The following is a 20023-nucleotide window of genomic DNA, read 5'->3' as shown; positions in this document are numbered from 1 at the left end:
GTGAATTGCTTGAGCTCAGGAGTTCAAGACCAGCCTGAGCAACGTAGCAAGAGCTCATCTGTGGTTTAAGGAAAAAAAAAAAAAAAAAAAAAAAAAAAAAGTGCACCACGTTTTGTGAGTCAAATGAAATAAGAAATAACATTTAATTCATTTTAAATTACAGGATGCATTTCAGCATTTCTCTTCATGAACACTATTGCCTCGGAAACCCTTTAAGGCAGTAAGTATTGCATAGGTTTTGACATTATAAAAAAATTATAAAGTCTAAAAAGGCATAAGGTAGAAAATAATCACTGCAACACTGATGAACTCAAGGTGTAAATTAGCAGTCTATCAATTTCAAATGCATGCTTTTTAAGTGAAAGGGATCTTTGAGGTGCACTGTAAGTTAGTCAACAATACTGTGGAAGGGATTCAAGTTCCTCCCCTCTCCACCTTAAAAATCTAATAAAGGGTTGCTTACCCCTTCACTTTCTATTAGAGGACATTTGTTTTGTGTGTGTGCATGGACAAGGCAAAGACGTATACATCAGACTATGTGGAGTGGTTTACTTCTTTCAAATAGGAGTTATTTGCTCTCTTACAGAATTTATGAAATTGTGACTGCCAGTGATTAAAACCATCTAATATTTGTTTTGTATTAAATAGCAGATGTTTTAAAAAAAAAAAAAAAAAAGAAAAAAAAGAAAGAACACTGATAACAAAAATACTTGTGTCCAAGATGTGAACTATGTTTTTTTGGAGCTGCATGTTACTTATGACTTACACCAGTTCTTTCTGTAGTTTTCCCTTACCATATCCTTTGAAACACAAGGGAAAACTTGCAGCTAAATTTAAATATGCCTTATATACCTATACTGGTGAAATATATAAAAATCATTTGCATTGTTTCATTTGAAGTAAAATCTCCCCCCATCACCCCTCACTGGCAGAATCAACCAGGTATGAAGTAAAATCTTTAATAGTTGTATGCCAGTAATAGAAGGGCCATTTGTGGAAAGCAGAACAGTCCCTCATAGATGTACATGTCCTGACCCCTGGAACCTGTGAATGTTACATTACACAGAAAAGGGGAATTAAAATTGCAGATAGAATTAACATTGATCTTAAAATTGGGACATTATTGCATGATATTCAGGGGGCCTGATGTAATCACAAGGGTCCTTAAAATTGGAAGAAGGATGCCGAATGTCAAGTGTCAGAATGATTAGATGTGAGAGGGACTTGACTCTTGTTAGCTTTGAAAATGGAGCAAGGGGGTCAGATGCCAAGAAATGCAGGCAGCATCTAGAAGCTGTAACAGGCTAGCAAACATACTTTCCCCTTAAGCTTCCAGAAGAAACAATTCTACTAACACCTTGACTTTAGCCCAGTGAGACCCATGTCTCTAGACCTCTAGAACTATTAATACAGTTGGACTTTTCTTTTTCTGATATGGAGTCTTGCTCAGTTGCTCACACTGGAGTGCAGTGGCGCGACCTTGGCTCACCGCAGCTTCCGCCTCCACCTCCTGGGTTCAAGTGATTCTCCTCCCTCAGCCTCCCAAGTAGCTGAGACTGCCGGCAGATGCCACCACACCCAGCTAATTTTTTTGTATTTTTAGTAGAGTTGGTGTTTCACCATTTTAGCCAGGCTGGGATTACAGGTGTGAGCCACCGCGCCTGGCTCAGTTGGACTGTTTTAAGTTTCAGGTAATCTGTATGCCAGCATAGAAAACTAATATCCAAATGTAAATAGTTTATTCTATAGAAAAAACACCAAAAGGCGGCTTAAAAGTTTTAAAGATTAATCCGTTGTGTAATTCATACTAGTGAATTTGAATGATTTTTACACTTTGCTTCAAGCAAATTCAAATCCTAGAATAACACATGTGAATTGAAAAAAATTAAATTATACCCATTCAATGTACTGTCATTCTTTTAATGATGTTTCAGAACAAAGAAAATGTCACAGAGTTAGATGCAGTTTTTATCTGGTATATGGCACAAGAAACAGTTACCAACAGAAAATATTTCTACAGTCCCAAAATAGCTTACTTACAAATATTTGCAAAATTTGTTCTTATGGTACTCATGTAGTTTTGTACTTGAATTGACAGTTTACAGAGATGAAAAATTAAAATTGAGGTTTTTTTTATTAGAAAGACAATAGTACATAATTTAGCCCTTGCTAAAGGTATTCAATAAAAATGTGGAGATATTTTATTCCCAGGTAACTGTCACATACAGTCTTTATTCTTTTTCTCCTTCTGCTTCATTCTCTTTGTGTCACTTTAGCATGCTTATCTCCTGGGTGCTCTCTGTACATTTTTTCCCCTCTGTATACATCTATGCCATGGCTGCTGGTGTCATTTCTTCTACTTTGCTCTTCTGTGGGACTTCGCTGTGGCCATTTTCTTAACTCCCTTTGCTTATAACTACCAGGACTTCTGCTCCGGCTTCTCCTGCTCCTTTCATCCCTGCCGTGGCTTCTGCCGTTCCCCTCATTTCTTTCAGAGCCTCTCTTCTCTGGACTATGATTACGACTTCTGGACTTTTTGTCAGAATCGGAATGGCTCCGTTTGCTGTTCTCCCTAGACCTCTCGTGTTTTAAGAACCTGGGCTTTTCCTTGGCTTTCTCCTTGTTATGGTGACTGCTGGAAAGTTCTTCGTGAAGTTTTCTCTTCTTAGACTTCTCTTCAGAATCACTGCTGCTCTGCCCTGAACACTTGCTTTTCTTTCTTTTCTTCCTTTCTATTTTTTTTTCTTTATTGTCACACTCACTACTGCTTTCTGAAGTCTCAGTAGAGGAAGAGGAAGAGGATTTATGTTTTTTGTGTTTACTTCTGCTCTTCTGAAGCTTTTTCTTTTTTTTTCTATCTTTTTTCTTTTTTTTCTTCTCCAGTCGATCTAATTTCCTGTAATTGGGAAATAAATGTAACACATTGTGAAAAATAGTTATTTCATCAACCGTAAGTTATGAACAAATAATATATTTTCTTAGACGTTATTAAAAATGGTATCCATGGCCGGGCACAGTGACTCACATCTGTAATCCCAGCACTTTGGGAGGCCGAGGTGGGTGGATCACGAGGTCAAGAGTTCGAGACTAGCCTGACCAACATGGAGAAACCCCCGTCTCTACTAAAAATACGAAAATTAGCCGGGCATGCGCCTGTAATCCCAGCTACTCAGGAGGCTGAGGCAGCAGAATTGCTTGAACCTGGGAGGCGGAGGTTCCAGTGAGCCGAGATCGTGCCCCTGCACTCTAGCCTGACTGACAGAGTGAGACACTGTCTCAAACAAAAAAAAAAGGTATCCATATATGAACTCATTGTTTACTAAATGACGACTCATTTTCTTCCTTTAAAATTATTCAAGGCATTTATACATTAAATTAAAAAAATAAATGCATTAGCCAATTTTCTGACTATACTTCAATAGTAATGACTACTATTTTGTTAAATTCTTACTGAGTTAGAACTTGAAATTATTAAGCACTCTAAATGGTCATCCTTATCTAAAGAAACCTCTGAAAGGTGTATAACCTTTCACACCTTTCAGCTGGACGTACTATAAAAGCAAATATATAACTATAATCAGATGAAAAATTTTATGTACTATTTTACAGTATATAAATATTAAACATTACATTATCAAAATTCCAGAGAATATTCTCCAGAAATTAAGAGTACACATTAAACTTTTGAAATATTGGTTTTTTAAAATAATATAGTCAATACTTTAACAATTGTTGTTTTATAAATAATTAGGACAATTCTATTAAAATGTTCTGAATTTCTAAGCTTGTTTATATGTTTGAGTTACTCTGAAAATAAGTCTCTAGGTTCTGTCTAGCGATTCTCAAAACACTACATACTGAAAACATCATGAGCTCCCTCTATTGGACTCAGCAGACATTTCTTGGATTCTTTAATTCGGAGGTAGTCTGTTGAACAAAATTCACATTTACCTTAAATTTAAGCATTCTTTCTGCATTTCTCATAAAATTTTACAGAACATTAGAAAAAGGCCAAAAACGTTTTCTAAGAACAAATTGTTTGCGAAGATACATACAAATCTCTTTTGAAAAGTAAAAGCTACAAATTAAACGTTCTGAAAAGCACAATAGTTTTGTGGTATAATATGAGTATACAATCTTACACTGATTTCCATGTTACTGAAAAGAAAGAAAACTGTATTAGCTATGAGTGAAGAATAAATCAATAAATGTGATGCATGGATTATATACCTTCAGGAGCTCTTAGGACCACAGTTGAATACGATACTGAGATGAAACATAAGGAAAAAATAAATCTATTAAATATATACTTTTAAATTACCTGAGAAGTTTCTGTTTTTGTTTCGTTGTTAGTGACTTTAAAAATTCAACTTCTGGATCTTCTTCACCCTCACTTGCAACATACTCCTGAGTCAACAAAGACATCATTAAATTGCTAGATTTCACGAAAGGTCGTTATCAGATAGGAAAGAAAAGATTTATAAATAAGATTTGTAACAGGGACACACTGTAGATGAATATGATGTTTCAGATTGGAAAACGGGAGGGAATAAGAAACTTTTTGTAGTCTACTTGCCAAAGTGGATCGTAAGGCACTAAGGGGTTAACATGACTGCTTTGCCAGCATTAGGAGACTTTTCCAGGAAAAGGATGATAGACAAACACAGATCAAATGTTTACAGCATGACTTCCATTTTCTATCTCTTGAATTTTAACACTTGTCAGTATAAATACTTTATTTTTAATTTAATGAAATATAAAAAACAGTTTTATAGAAAGGTCAAACTATCCACAATTTTAGCCTTTAGAATTTCAACGGCACATTATCAACTATATAATACAGCCCTTCAAACAATCATTTTCTGGATCTATGTACAGTTTAATAAACTAAGTTTAAAATATTTTCTACAATTTTTAGGGGTTTGTTTTTTACATACTTCTAACCACTGGTTCTATCTAATGTCATATCAGGGGTAAGTTAGCAGGAAGGAAAACCCAGCAACCTCATCACCAGTTCAGTTAGATATTTTATCCACATAAACTCAGAGGAATAGTTTCATTTATTAAAATATAGGTTTATAAACAATTTCTCATTTAGGTTAAAATAATGAAGCAAAATCAAAATACATTTTGGGCATTTTCTTTGCTTTATCTTACTTTCCTATGGATATATGCATATTGGAAAACATTAAGTAGCAATTCACAAGCAATCACATTTAGGTTTATAGACATTTTCAGCTTACTGATAAAAAGATCATTACCTGTGATGGATCATTTGCGGTCAAGTTTCTCCCCAGTACATTTCGTTTTAGTGCAAACCCACTGTTTCTCATCTCCGCTATTAGCTCCGAGGGGTGCATCGATGGCCCTGTTCACAAAAATCACAGTTTGAATGTATCATTTATATCTCTCTACCTTTTTCGGACTCCACAGTAGGAATGCAGTTGAAGCTTTGTTAAGTAAAATCACAGCTAAATCAACTCAATAATCTTCTGCTGAGCAAATAATCAGATATGATTTTCTAAAACAGCAGTCTGGAGATTCAGAATAGAAAATAATTGCATTTTTCTTTACGTGCAAGGGGAGTCTTCTTATGTAACTTTGTCATACTGAAAAAGATACATTTATATGTTATCTGCTTGGCAGTTTTTAGTACAAAAAGCAAAATATAATAAAAAACCACAATTAAACTTTTAGTATTCTCTCAGTAAGAGTTCATTTAAAAGATACATTTTTAAAGGTACATGAGAAATTTATTATCCTCATTTCCATTCAAAATTCCTCATCCTTATTTGTCAAATAACAATGCTGAATACATTGCCATGTGGTTGCTAAACACACACACACCATGGGTAACCATCAAGTACTTTAATTAATCTTGCTTTTATTCCCAGATTTTGGAATTTTTAATTACTAGCTTGGGTTGGTAACAAGCAGTTTTAGGCTGGCTATTGGTGTGCATGTTTTATATTTTTTTTACAAGACATTACACTTCTATTTTTGCAAAATCTCAGACTAAAAAGTGACCTTTTTGGTCCCAAAATAGGGACTAACAATAAATTTTAAAAGTTTTCAGCTGGGAGTCATGGCTGTAATGCCAGCATTTTGGGAGGCCAAAGTGAGAGAATCACTTGAGCCCAGGGGTTCAAGACCAGCTTGGCCAACATGGCAAAACCCTGTCTCTAAATCAATTAATACTTTTTTTAAAGGTTTGCTCCCTACCCTCAAACATAAGGTTTATTTAAGGTAGGAAAGACTCTTACCTCCTTTTGTATATTCCTGTTGCATTTTGTTTTCCCTGCAGGTAGCAAACTAATGACATTTCATGGCAGCTATTTAAAGTTGCCAGCCTAAATCACCTATACTGGCTTAAATGAACTACTTCAGCTGATGCATCTGCCATTTAAGGAAGAAAGAGACAGTTACTGCCAACAAGAAGTTCATAAGGGAGGGTAGGGGGATAGAAAAATACTCAGAAATGAATTCTCTAGTTTGTTGATTAAATACTTTGTCTATTTCTCTTTACCGCTTCATTGGTCTTTCCACTTATTTGCATGTTCACCTGCATGTTATCATGGAAAGCAAAAGGAAGTCAGTTCAAATTTGTTTACCTGTCAATAGGAGCTTTGGTTAAAAATTTGGTGAGAAAAACTCAGTTATAAGATAATATCTTTTACTGGATTTCCTGGCCTTTACCATTCTATTCATATTACCAAGAACAACTGGAAGTTTGCTCTAGGTATTAGGGAGATGATGGGGAAAAACTGTGTATTACTGGAGTATGGGGTAAGTCATTAATGATGTAATAATTTTAGGAAAAAAACCTTAAAAACACTACAAAGTGGCACCTATTAATATTTTATTTTAAAACAAGAGGGTTTTTAATTTTTCTTCTATACAAAATTTTTAATTCCTATTTATTACTTTAATGGCCCTTTATTCAGTTTGGTTGCTAATATTGAAAATATAATCTTAAATAAAACTGAATTTGAAATATTAATACTAGTTACCTCTAAATGGCATAAAAGTGTTCATACAATTAAGAGCTTTAAACGAATAATAGAACATTCACTTTGGTGGCTTCTCAAATTTCACATGTAGGAACTTAATTTTATAAAGTAGAAAATATCTCTTCTGAAGTGTCAAAACTACATTTTCTTGTCAACAATTTTATAATATGTCAAATGAATTCAGATAGCAAACTTGTTAAGAATTAGAATAAAAACCACTCCAATAAAGGGTCACAGAGCTTGGCCATCATGATGAGAGGTTATACTAATTTCATCAGTTTTCATCACAAGATGGGTAATTTTATTAAGATGTTATAGAAAACATGACTTCTTTACAATACTTCCAACTACTTCAAGAAAATGATCTATTTCCCCAGTATCGCAGATTATACAGACTATTAAACATTACTCTTCTAGCATTTATATTTTTCAAACACCCCCACTGAACTCTGTGTAGTATGTAAATTTAGCATACTTCCACACTGTATGACTGTAAATACAGTGCTTAGTGAAGTGCTTGACGAATAGTACTTAATAAAAAGGAACAACTATTATTTTTACCAATAGCTATTCAACTTTCTTATATATAAGAAATAAGTTTTAATATATATTAATATATTTATATTTTTTTCTATAAATTTATAAATTTAGTATATATATTTTTATATATTAAAAAACATGTATTTTTTGGTAGAGATGGGGTTTTGCCATGTTGCCTAGGCTGGTCTTGAACTCCTGAACTCAAGACCTGCCTTGGTCTCCCAAAGTGCTGGGATTACAGGTGTGAGCCACTGCGCCTGGCCACTATCCAACTTTTATGACTATATTATGGTACTTTTCATAATTTAAAAAAATGCTTAGTAGTAATACTTCTCACAATCATCTTATTCACATATGTTTTTGTACTGAAACCTCCTCCTATCAACCAAAGTTCTGGGTTTAAAGTCCTAGGTTTAGGAGATGAGACAAGTCAGGTTTAATTAAGATATATTTAGCAAGCATCTTTATACTTTTACATTATTAAGACAGAGGCCATGTAGAGTTACATTGACAGAAATGACTCCAGCTCTTCTGAGAATTCAAAATTTAGTTGATATAACAGATTATTAGATATGCCGATAAAACAGATTATACAAGTATGTTCAAATGAAAAATAACTACTTTTATGTAGGGTGCCTTAATAATTTCAATTATAGCTGAAGTTGGATCTTAGACATTGTTTAGCTTATTCTTAAATTTGCTATGGTAGAATAATACTAGAGAATTCAGAAAGAGCACTTGTTCTAAAATGCAGATTTGTGAGGGTTCATTTCTGGATCATCTCAGCCAAGCCTTCATAGCATGAAAACCAATGTTCCAACTTGGAAAAGCAGGTCCACTGAAGAAACTGCTTTCAACACTCACTTATTTTACAAACTTTTCTTTGCTGAGAGATGGACAAGTGTCAAAATACCAACTGTGTATAGTTCCATGTTCTGATTGGATCCAGGCTATTCCCTACGGGAAAAATATGAAATCAGAGTCTCAGAAAAGAAAAAATTCCCAGAAGGTAAATTATGGCATATAGAATTATGTGTGTAAAGGGATTAATGTATTCACTAAGAATATTCACTTTTATAGAACAAAACCAATGAAAAGTAAAAAAAGAATGTCCTGTTATAAAATAGGCATTTTATCAAAGAATAATATATAAACTCAAAAGTTGTGGCTATGAGGAAATGCCATACAACTAGTATGGCAGTCCCGGGGAATGCCACAAATGGCATAGGAGGGAGACTAAAGCTGAAGGCAGACACGTGTGTTTCACCGCAAACACTAGGTCCTTCTGCTCCATTCCAAGTTCATCATTCTTTTCAAATAATGCATTATCACCTACAATTTTATGGTATTAAGTAGGAGAAAAGGGGGCAGTAAGTTGTAGGTTAGGTAAGGCTGAATCAGAAATGCCTTTCCTGGCCAGGTGCAGGGGCCCATGCCTGTAGTCCCAGCACTTTGGGAGCCAGAGGTGGGTGGATTGCCGGAGGCCAGGAGTTCAATACCAATTTGGGCAACATGGTAAAACCCTGTCTCTACAAAATACAAAAATCAGCTGGCTGTGGTGGCACACATGCCTGTAGTCCCAGCTACTAGGGAGGCTGAGGTGGGAGGATCACTTCAACAGAGGAGGTTGAGGGTGTAGTGGGCTGTGATCTCGCCACTGTACTCCAGCCTGAGTAACAGAGTGAGACCCTGTAAAAGAGAGAGAGAGAGAAATGTCGAGAAACAGAGTGAGACACAGAAAGAAAGGAAAGAAAAGAAAGAAAAAAGAAAAGGAAAGAAAAAAAAGAAAAAAGAAAAACCTTTCTCTCCGTCTCCCAAATTTAATACAGCATATACTTAACTTACAGCATGCCACTGTTGGCTGAAACTAAATTGCTACCCTAAAGTGAATATGGTTTTGCTTCCTATTACAATTACAATGATGATCTATTTTTTTCCATTGTCATCGTGTGTGTGTGTGTGTGTGTGTGTGTGTGATTTAACTTTATACTATGGAAGACCGCAAACCTACATCATACAACTTTAACAATTAACAATATTTTACCATTCTTATCTATTACTTCCAAATTTCTTTTTCTTCATAGAGTATTTTAAATAAAATCTCAGCTATTATTTTAGTATAAATCACTAACAAATAAAAACTAATTCTTAAAACCCCACAAACACCTTTAATATGCATATCAACATTGATAATTTTAAAATGACATCAAATAGTCAACAATCAGATTGCTCCAGCTGTCTCAAAAGTATCTTTTTACCGTTGGTTTGTTCAGATTAGAATATAAACAAGGTCCAGATATTGCATTTGGTTTGTAGATCTCTTTTAATCTAAAACATTTACCTATTTTCCCTCCCTATTCCTTTGTTAAACTGGGTAGATGCCCCACATTCTGGATGGTGATGCCATTTAACCTGTTCTTCTAACTCTTGTATTTCCTATAAATTGGTAGTTAAGTCTAGAGGCTTATTATTAAATGATTTTGGTATTTTATACCACATACTTTGGGGGGAATGTATGGCAAGTTTTCTGAAGTTTGGATTCAGGAAAATGACAGCTGAAAATACATTTCTGGCTAATGAAAACACGTTTCTAGCTAAAGAAAAAGGAGGCCAAGACTATTATATGTTCTTGTAACCACTTTCCCAGGTATTTATTGCAGTTATACTAACTGTAGTACAACCGTTAAAAGTTGTTTTAAAATGAATCCCAAACATCACAAATGAAATATGATTATTTCCATGAAAGTATAATCTTCTGTCCCTTTTTCTTTCCTAAACTGACTATATCTAGTGAATAACCCAGTCCCTTTCACTAAAAGTAAAAAGGACAGTTAGATGCTACGTGATCAGGAGGAAGATCTGTATCTAATGGGACTTATCAAGAATTATATTTGCATGTACCCCAAAACCTAAAATGCAATAAACTAAATAAATGGGAAAAAAAAAGAAAGAAAAAGAAAAAAAAAAAAAAGAATTATATTTGATTCCTAATATTACCATACCTTTCTGCTTTTAAGAAAGCTTAAAGAAAGTTATCTTTTAAAAAGACTAAAAAAAGGGGCTCAGTAGGAACATGCAGCATAACACCCAGGAAAAAAGTGAACAAGGCTATTAATAAAGTGTGTGGGTGATTTTTATTTATATAGATGAGAATGTTTTATGTATGATTTTCTAAAGGTTATGCAAGAACCAACTGTACTGAATTGTAATAAAACTGCTCCATACTGGGAATTTTCCTGACACACTGCCAGTTCATCTTAGTGGAGGCTGGAAACAATAGCGTTTCTTATTGCCCTTATCCCAAGTTCATACTGAAGACAGCTAATTGATGTCTATTGAAACACAATGTAAAGGAAAAATTAAACATTTCATTTTAGTCTACGTGTCTGGAAAACACACAAAGGCAAAGAAATATGAAACTGTCCTTATCGTATGCTAGTAAAAAAAAAAAATCACTGTTTATTAGAAACCTTGCCTACAGAATGAATATATTTTATTTTTATTTAGTTTTATTTATCTTTTTTTTGAGAGGGAGTCTCTCTAGCCCAGGTTGGAGTGCAATGGTGCCATCTCGGCTCACTGCAACTTTCACCTCCTAGGTTCAAGCAATTCTCCTGCCTCGGCCTCCCAAGTAGCTGGAATTACGGGTGCCGGCTACCACACCCAGCTAATTTTTGTATTTTAGTAGAGATGAGGTTTCATCATGTTGATCAGGCTGGTCTCGAACTCCTGACCTCAAATGATCCGCCCACCTCGGCCTCCCAAAGTGCTGGGATTACAGGTGTGAGCCACTGCGCTGGCCCAGAATGAATGTAAAGATATAGGACTTATATGTCAGTACTTTTATTTTCAACTTAATTTATATGCAAATATTTTAGTTATGATACATCTGGCAATAATAGTTAATTCATAGCCCTAGAAGACTACAAAAAATCATTTGTGTTGTGATGAATGTGAAGTATTAAAGTTAGCATTATTATTATTATTATTATTTTTTTTGAGACAGAGTCTCAGTCTGTTGCCCAGGCTGGAGTGCAGTAGTACAGTCTTGGCTCACTGCAACCTGTGCCTCCCAGGTTCAAGCAATCCTCTCACATCAGCCTCCCAAGGAGCTGAGATTACAGGCACGTACCACCATGCCCAGCTAATCTTTGTATTTTTAGTAGAGATGGGATTTCACCATATTAACCAAGCTGGTCTCAAAATCCTGACCACAGGTGATCCACCTGCCTTGGCCTCCCAAAGTGCTGGGATTACAGGCGTGAGCCACTGAGCCCGGCCCAGAAGTTGGCATTATGTTTTAAATGACTTATGGGAATATGAATGCTCTTGAAAAGTTATGCATCCATGAGCCCCAAAAACTTGTTGAATCAAAGAAATGAGTTATGAAAGAGTACCTACTGTGTGATTTCACTTATATGAAGCTCAAGAACAAATACAGTGAATACACTGGATTAGAAATTAGAAAAATGGTTGTGGGAGGAGAAGGCAGCCTGGAAAAGGACAGAAGGGCATTTTCTAGGGTGATGACAAAGCTCTAGATCTTGTCAGGGATGTTGGTTACCTGGGCGTATACATTCGTCAAATTCAAACTCTACGTTTAAGACCAGTGCATTTTACTTTTAAAAAATTACATGACATTTTAAATCTATCAACAGTGATTACTGAGTGACTATGGTACCGTAGACACTCATTATATCTATACGTTATCTATCTCTCTATGAGAAGACCTCTGCATAGGGAATTCAAACTTATATACATAACCCAAGCATGTAACATAGAAAATGGTTTTAAAAATTATAATATTGAGAGTTTATCATTTTACCTCCTTAGTACTTGAGAGAACTTGATTTTGCCTTCAAGTTTATATTTTGGGGAAAATTATTTCATAGGAAAGACAAACCGTAAATTTTTATTATACATTCAGAAGAGATTATAAATAGTAATGTTTACAGTAGTAAGCAAAGCCTTTCCATTCACTCACTAAACCAGTTAGTGGAACATGAAAGTTTGTGTTAAATTCATTAAGTATGATTTGGGTAGAAGAATTAATATTTACTAGGTGGACTAAATTTCATTCATTCTCCTTTTCCCAGGTAATCACAAGCTAATTTCCTTTACTTGAAGCTGACAGACCTTGAGTAGATGAAATGATGGTAACAGAAAGAGTCATGTAAAAAAGAGCTGTTACTGTGATTGGAGAATCATAATACCCCTTTGAGATTATGGGAGGTGGAGCCTCCACTAGTACCTGCCTTTAACACCAAGCAGGGTCATTTACTGACAGAACAAGACTGCAATTAATTTGTTCAAGTCAACTAAATTTCAAGGAACAGCCACTCTAACTACAAATTTAATTACAAAATTATAATAATGTATATAAATAATTTGAAATGACTTAACCATTGGTAATACTAAAAATAGCCAAAATGTAAAGTGCTAATAAGGAGCATCATTTTGACCTTTGAAGCACTATGACTGGACAGGTTTTACTGAAATCTCTTGTTAATAGGCCAGTATTTCTTTTCAACTAACTAGCTTCCTCTTCCATTAAAAAAAAAAAAAGAAAAAATTTAAACATCAAATCACCTACATGTTATCAAGGAGAGACTTATAATCAACTATAATCAAGTACAATAAACTACGATCAACTACATATTATAAAAGACAGAAACAGTCCCTAACTTCACTTCTTTGAGGTCACTTCTTTATTTACTAGATTCAATATTTGCCTATTTTAGGAGTTTAGCTTCAATGAAATTCTGGTAACACCAATGTTTTTCTGCAGTAGAATTACGTTGGAGGATTAAAAAGAAGTCTGCATTAGATGTAGGGCTATCAGGAGCTATCCTGTTAGGACTTGACCTCTTCAAGGAGTTGCCTAAGGAACTGTTCTGTAACAGATTCAGGTGGGGTTGCCAGAAGGGCAACTAAGTTTATCATCTTTCTTTTCTTTCTTTCTACAGGAAGTTCCTCTGGCATGCTTCTAGGTGTCTTTCTAGCAAAGATTATGATCAGATCATTATTTTGGTAAATTTCTCAAATGTGTTCCCAAGCAACAAAAATGCCTTCAACATGAAAGGTTTATGAAAGATGGAGGAGCAGCATGTGGGAGCGCTTGTTGCAGAAAACTTCTATCAGCACCACGGCCTAGTGCAGCATTCTCCAAAAAAATTAAATCAAGAATTAGGAAAAATTAGGCAAGGAGAAGAATACTGATACACAAACAAATCTTTGCAGCAAGTGTAAAATAAGACTTCCTTAAACTGTTCATTTTCATTCAGTTAGAACACACTAAAAGCTATAGTGTAAACAAGATTGGATAGAAACATTTGAAACATTAAGTCCCTATCAGTATTTTAGCCATTTGTGGTGTGTCTGGGACTCAGACTTAAGCAATAATATATATATATTTTTTTTGTTTGTTTGTTTTTGTTTTTTTACACAACTGAGCAAACCTTCTGCAGGAAGCAATTTATTTTTTAAAAAAAAAACAATTTGTATATGTCTAGTGTATCTGGTGACATTATTTTGATCTAGTGTATCCAGTGACATTATTTTGAATTTAAAATTTAATTTTATTCAAATCATGAAATTTACCATATTATCCTATCTACTCAGTACCAAATATTTGAAAAAATTAGCTAACTTAAAAAAAATTATGGCAGGGCTGGGCATTGTGGCTCATGCCTGTAATTCCAGCACTTTGGGAGGCCAAGGCCGGAGGAACATTTGAACCCAGGAGCTTGAGGCTAGCCTCTGCAACATAGTGAGTTCCTGTCTCTACAAAAAATTTTAAAATAAGCCAGGCATTGTGGTATGTGCCTGTGGTCCCAATTACTCTGAAGTCTAAGGTGGCAGGAGTGCTTGAGCCCAGGAAGTTGAGGCTGCAGTGAGCTGCGACTGTGCCACTGCACTCCTGGGTGATGAAGTGAGACCTTGCCTCAAAAAAAAAAATTATGGCAAAGTAACTATAAATATATAATAACTTAAACTGAAAAATCAAAAACTCAATTAGTAAAATATAAAATAAATGTTAATAAATTTGGAATCAATGTTTATTCACTTTTTGTTGCTTTTATAACTTCTGGGGTTCAGTCCAATATAGAGAGCCTGAAAGTCCTCATAACAAGATAAAAGCTGAAAAAACAGAAAATTAAAAAAAATCTTAAATCTATCAGAGAATTGAGGTCGCAGGGGAAACCGCTGCCTTGAAAACTGGAGAGATAGGTAATACAGAGTATTATAGCCTGCTGGAATCAGAAACTACTGCTGGAGCCAGCCACTGGTAGGAATACTTAGAGTAATTTGACGAATTGCTGGAGACTGATCAGGGACTAGCTTGACAGATAAAAGCTCCTACAGGCCCAACATGGTAGATCCCCTTTCATGAGTTTTACTTCCAGAATATCCACCAGGTTCTCACCATGAAGACCAAAGAACAGTCTCCATGTGCTTCCCTTCCATCAGTGGAAAGTGAAAAGTAACCATTTTCAAGTATGCCCAGAGTATTTTGTTGTCCTTAACAAATGCTTACTCTCAAGGGAATCTATGTCACCACAGCCTAGCCTACATGGGAAAATAAAGCTGAGAAGCACATGTGAAGGTTACAGCCCACAGGCACAGGCTTATTGAAAGACTGAAACTCAATCAGAGAGTTAGAGAATGCTTCCCTTTCCCCCACATCTGACCACCACATCAGGATCATTTCTGTGTAATATCAGAGGATTACACATGAAAGATCTTCAAGGCTCAGACCCTTAATAATGAAAGAAGAGTCTTTTTTTTTTTTTTTTTTTGAGACGGAGTTTCGCTCTTGTTACCCAGGCTGGAGTGTAATGGCACGATCTCAGCTCACCACAACCTCCGCCTCCTGGGTTCAAGCAATTCTCCTGCCTCAGCCTCCCGAGTAGCTGGGACTACAGGGGTGCGCTACCATGCCCAGCTAATTTTTGTATTTTTAGTAGAGATGGGGTTTCACCATGTTGACCAGGATGGTCTCGATCTCTTCACCTTGTGATCCACCCGTCTTGGCCTCCCAAAGTGCTGGGATTATAGGCGTGAGCCACCGCGCCCGGCCAAGAAGAGTCTTTTAAGAAACCTAAAGATTAGGCCGGGCGCGGTGGCTCAAGCCTGTAATCCCAGCACTTTGGGAGGCCGAGGCGGGTGGATCACGAGGTCAAGAGATCAAGACCATCCTGGTCAACATGGTGAAACCCCGTCTCTACTAAAACTACAAAAAATTAGCTGGGCATGGTGGCGCGTGCCTGTAGTCCCAGCTACTCAGGAGGCTGAGGCAGGAGAATTGCCTGAACCCGGGAGGCGGAGGTTGTGGTGAGCCGAGATCGCGCCATTGCACTCCAGCCTGGGCAACAAGAGCGAAACTCCGTCTCAAAAAAAAAAAAAAAGAAACCTAAAGATAAGGGCAGACAAAAACAAGGACACTAGAGGAAACTTTAGCCTCTGACATCTACAGTGACAGCAAACAGTAGACAGCGTCAGCCAGATAAACACAAAACCTCACCTTAAACGTCTGTTTACCTCAGTTCCTTTCACTTGATACACCAGGTCTAGCTTTCAACAAAAAATTACAAGGGATGCCATATTAGTCTGTTTTTACACTGCTGATAAAGACATACCCTAGACTGTGCAATTTAATTGGACTTACATAAGTTCCATGTGGCTGGGGAGGCCTCACAATCATGGTAGAAGGCAAGGAGGAGCAAGTCCCATCTTACATGGAGCAGCAGGCAAAGAGAGAGCTTGTATAGAGAAACTCCTCTTTTTAAAACCATCAGATCTTGTGAGACTTATTCACTCTCACAAGAACAGCATGGAAAAGACTTGCCTCCATGATTCAATTACCTCCCACTGCGTCCCTCCCACACACATGAGGATTCAAGGTGATATTTGGGTGGGGATGCAACTAAATCATATCATTCCAACCCGGCCCCTCTCCAATCTCACAGCCTCACATTTCAAAACCAATCATGCCTTCCCAACAGTCCCCCAAAGTCTTAACTAATTTCAAGCATTAACTCAAAAGTTCACAATCCAAAGTTTCACCCAAGATAAAGCAAGTCCCTTCTGCCTATGAGCCTATAAAATCAAAAGTGGGTTAATTACTTCCTAGATTCAGTGGGATTACAGGTATTGGGTAAATTCAGCCATTTGAAATGAGAGAAATTGGCCAAAACAAAGGGCTACAGACTCCATGCAAGTCCAAAATCCAATAAGGCAGTCAAATCTTAAAGTTCCAAAATGATCTCCTTTGACTCCATCTCTCACCTCCAGGTCATGCTGATGCAAGAGGTGTGTTCCCATGGTCTTGGGCAGCTCCACCCCTGTGGCTTTGCAGAGTATAGCCTCCCTCCTGGCTGCTTTCATGGGCTAGCACTGAGTGGCTGCAGCTTTTCCAGAGGCACTGTGCAAGCTGCCAGAGGATCTACCATTCTGGTGTCTGGAGGATGGTGGCCCTCTTCTCACAGCTTTACTAGGCAGTGTCCCAGTACGGACTCTGTGCGAGGTCTCTGACCCCACATTTCCCTTCCACACTACCCTAACAGAGGTTCTCCATTAGGACACTGCCCCTGCAGCAAACTTCTGCCTGGACATCCAGGCATTTCCACACATCTTCCGAAATTTAGGCAGAGGTTCCCAAGCCTCAATTCTTGACTTCTGTGCACTCAAAGGCTTAACACCATGTGGAAGCTGCCAAGACTTGAGGCTTGTACTGTCTGAAGCCATGGCCCAAGCTCTACGTTGGCCCCTTTCAGCCACAGCTGGAGCGGCTGGGACACAGGGCACTGAGTCCCCAGACGGCACACAGCACAGGACCCTGGGCCTGGCCCACAAAACCACTTTTTTCTCCTTGGCCTCTGGGCCTGTAATGGGACGGGCTGCTGTGAAGACCTCTGACATGCCCTGGAGACATTTTCCCCATTATCTTGAGGATTAACATTCAGCTCCTTGTTACTAATGCAAATTTCTGCAGCTGGCTTGAATTTCTCCTCAGAAGATGAGATTTCCTTTTCAATTGCATTGTCAGGCTACAAATTTTCTGAACTTTTATGCTCTGCTTCCCTTATAGAATTGAATGCTTTTCATAGCACCCAAGACACCTCTTGAATGCTTTGCTGCTTAGGAATTTCTTCTACCAGATATCCTAAATGATCTCTCTCAAGTTCAAAGTTTCACAAACCTCTAGGGCAGGAGCAAAATGCTGCCAGTCTCTTTGCTAAAACACAAGAGTCACCTTTGCTCCAGTTCCCAAGTTCCTCATCTCCATCTGAGACCACCTCAGCCTAGACCTTACTGTTCATATCACTATCAGTATTTTTTGTCAAAGCCATTCAACAAGTCTCTAGGAAATTCCAAACTTTCCCACATTTTCCTTTCTTCTTCTGAGCCCTCCAAACTGTTCCAACCTCTGCTGTTACCCAGTTCCAAAGTTGCTTCTACATTTTAGGGTATCTTTTCAGCAACGCCTCATTCTACTGGTACCAATTTACTGTACTAGCATGTTTTTACATGCTGATAAAGATATACCCCAAACTTACAATTTACAAAAGAAAGAGGTTTAATTGGACTTACAGTATCAAGTGGCTGGGGAAGCCTCTGAATCATGGCAGAAGGCAAGGAGGAGCAAGTCATGTCTTACATGGATGGCAGCAGGCAAAGAGAGAAAGCTTGTGCAGGGGAATTCCTCTTTTTAAAATTATCAGATCTCATGAGACTTATTCATAACACAAGAACAGCATGGGAAAGACTTGCCCCCATGATTCAATTATCTCCCGCCAGGTCCTTCCCACAACACGTGGGGAATCCAGATGAGGTCTGGGTAGAGACACAGCTAAACCATATCATATGCCAAAAAAAGACAAATCATAGTCTAAAGAAAAAAGGAAGCATCAGAATCAGACTCAGAGATGGCAGAGATTCTGGAAGTATCAGACTGGGAATTTAAAATAACTGAGATTAATATGTTAAGGGCTCTAATGGAAAAAGTAGACAACATGTGAGAACAGATGGATAATGCAAGCACAGAGATGGAAACTCTTAGAATCAAAGGAAATGCTACAAATCAAAAACACTATCAGACCTAAATTAGTTGTAAATTCAAATTTACAATCCCTTTGATAGGCTCATCAGGAGGAAAGAACCAGTGAGCTTTAAGATATGTCAGCGGAAAATTCCCAAACTGAAAAGAGAAAAGAAAAAGAATATTTAAGAACTTTGGGACAATTATGAAAGATGTTACATGTATATAATGGAAATAATAGAAGGAAAATAAAGAGACACAGGAACAGAAGAAATATTTGAAATAACAATGACTGAGGATTTCCCAAAACTAATGATATAAACCAAACCACATATCCAGAGGTTAGAAAACACCAAGCAAGATAAATAACAAGAAATCTATACCTAAGCATATCACATTCACACTGTAAAAATAATGAAAACATTTAGTATCCAGTGAAATTATCCTTCAAAAGTGAAGAATAAAGACCTTCTCAGAAAACAAAAATGGAGGAATTTTTTGCCAGTAGACTTGTCTTGAAGGAAATATCAAAAGAAGTTCCTTAGTGAAAGGAAAATGATATAGGCCAGAAACTCAGATCTACATAAAGAAAGGAAGAATGTTTGAGAAAGAAATGAAGATTGTAAAATACAATCTTTTATTTTTCATATTGTTAACTGATGTAAAAGCTAACAGTTTGTTCACAATAATAAGAGCAACAATATACTGGGAATTATTCCTTAGGGATGAATAAAATATATGGCAGCAATGTTATAAGGGATGTGAGGGAAGAATTTGGTTATAGAAGAGGAATTGGGTTTCTCTGTTATAAGATACCTGAATTAACCATGAAGTTGTATAGGTTTATTTGAAAGTGGACTTAGATTAGTTATAGATTCATATTTACAATTGTGACATACATACAAAAGTGGTTCTAGGGCAATCACTAAAAAAAAAAAAAAAATCCCTAAAGTATAATATGCTAAAAGAGGAGGTAAGATGGATTCCTATAAAATGCTCAATTAAAACCAGAGAAAACAGAAACTGAGACAAAAGATAAAAGAAAAAATTAGAGCAATGAATAGAAAACAATTACAAATATAGCAGATATTAATCCAACTATTTCAATCATTGCTTTTGATAAGAATGGTCTTAGCACACCAATCAAAAGACAGAGGCTAGATGTGGTGGCTCACAGCTATAATCCCAGTGCTTTGGGAGGCCAAGGCAAGAGGCCAGGAGTTGAAGACCAGGCTGTGCAACATAGTGAGAGTCTGTCTCTACAAAAAAAAAAAAATTTTTTAAATTAGCAGTGCTACTCCAAAAATGATTGTGCATGCTTGTCATCCCAGTTACTCAGGAGGCTAAGGTGGCAGGATAGCTTAAGCCCAGGAGTTTGAGACCACAGTGAGCTATGACTTTGACACTTAATTCCAGCCTGGGCAAGAGAGAG

General features: G+C 36.8%; 1 protein-coding gene across 1 annotated transcript in view; it reads right to left on the bottom strand.

The window, feature by feature from the left end:
- Positions 1–1899: 1899 nt before the first annotated feature.
- The window catches only part of CIR1 (corepressor interacting with RBPJ, CIR1), a 46751-nt gene continuing 28627 nt past the window's right edge, over positions 1900–20023 (bottom strand). Inside the window, exons 8-10 of the mRNA XM_032292916.1 lie at positions 5262–5368; positions 4322–4407; positions 1900–2896 (exon numbers count right to left, since the gene is read on the bottom strand). Of these exons, the coding sequence (XP_032148807.1) occupies positions 2254–2896; positions 4322–4407; positions 5262–5368 (836 nt within the window). The 3' untranslated portion in view covers positions 1900–2253. The remainder of the gene's footprint in view (positions 2897–4321; positions 4408–5261; positions 5369–20023) is intronic.

The sequence above is a fragment of the Sapajus apella genome, unplaced genomic scaffold (genome assembly GCF_009761245.1).
Source record: "Sapajus apella isolate SASKATOON/1434 unplaced genomic scaffold, GSC_monkey_1.0 scaffold28, whole genome shotgun sequence".
Lineage (NCBI taxonomy): Eukaryota > Metazoa > Chordata > Mammalia > Primates > Cebidae > Sapajus > Sapajus apella.
This window is presented reverse-complemented; position numbering and strand designations above follow the sequence as displayed.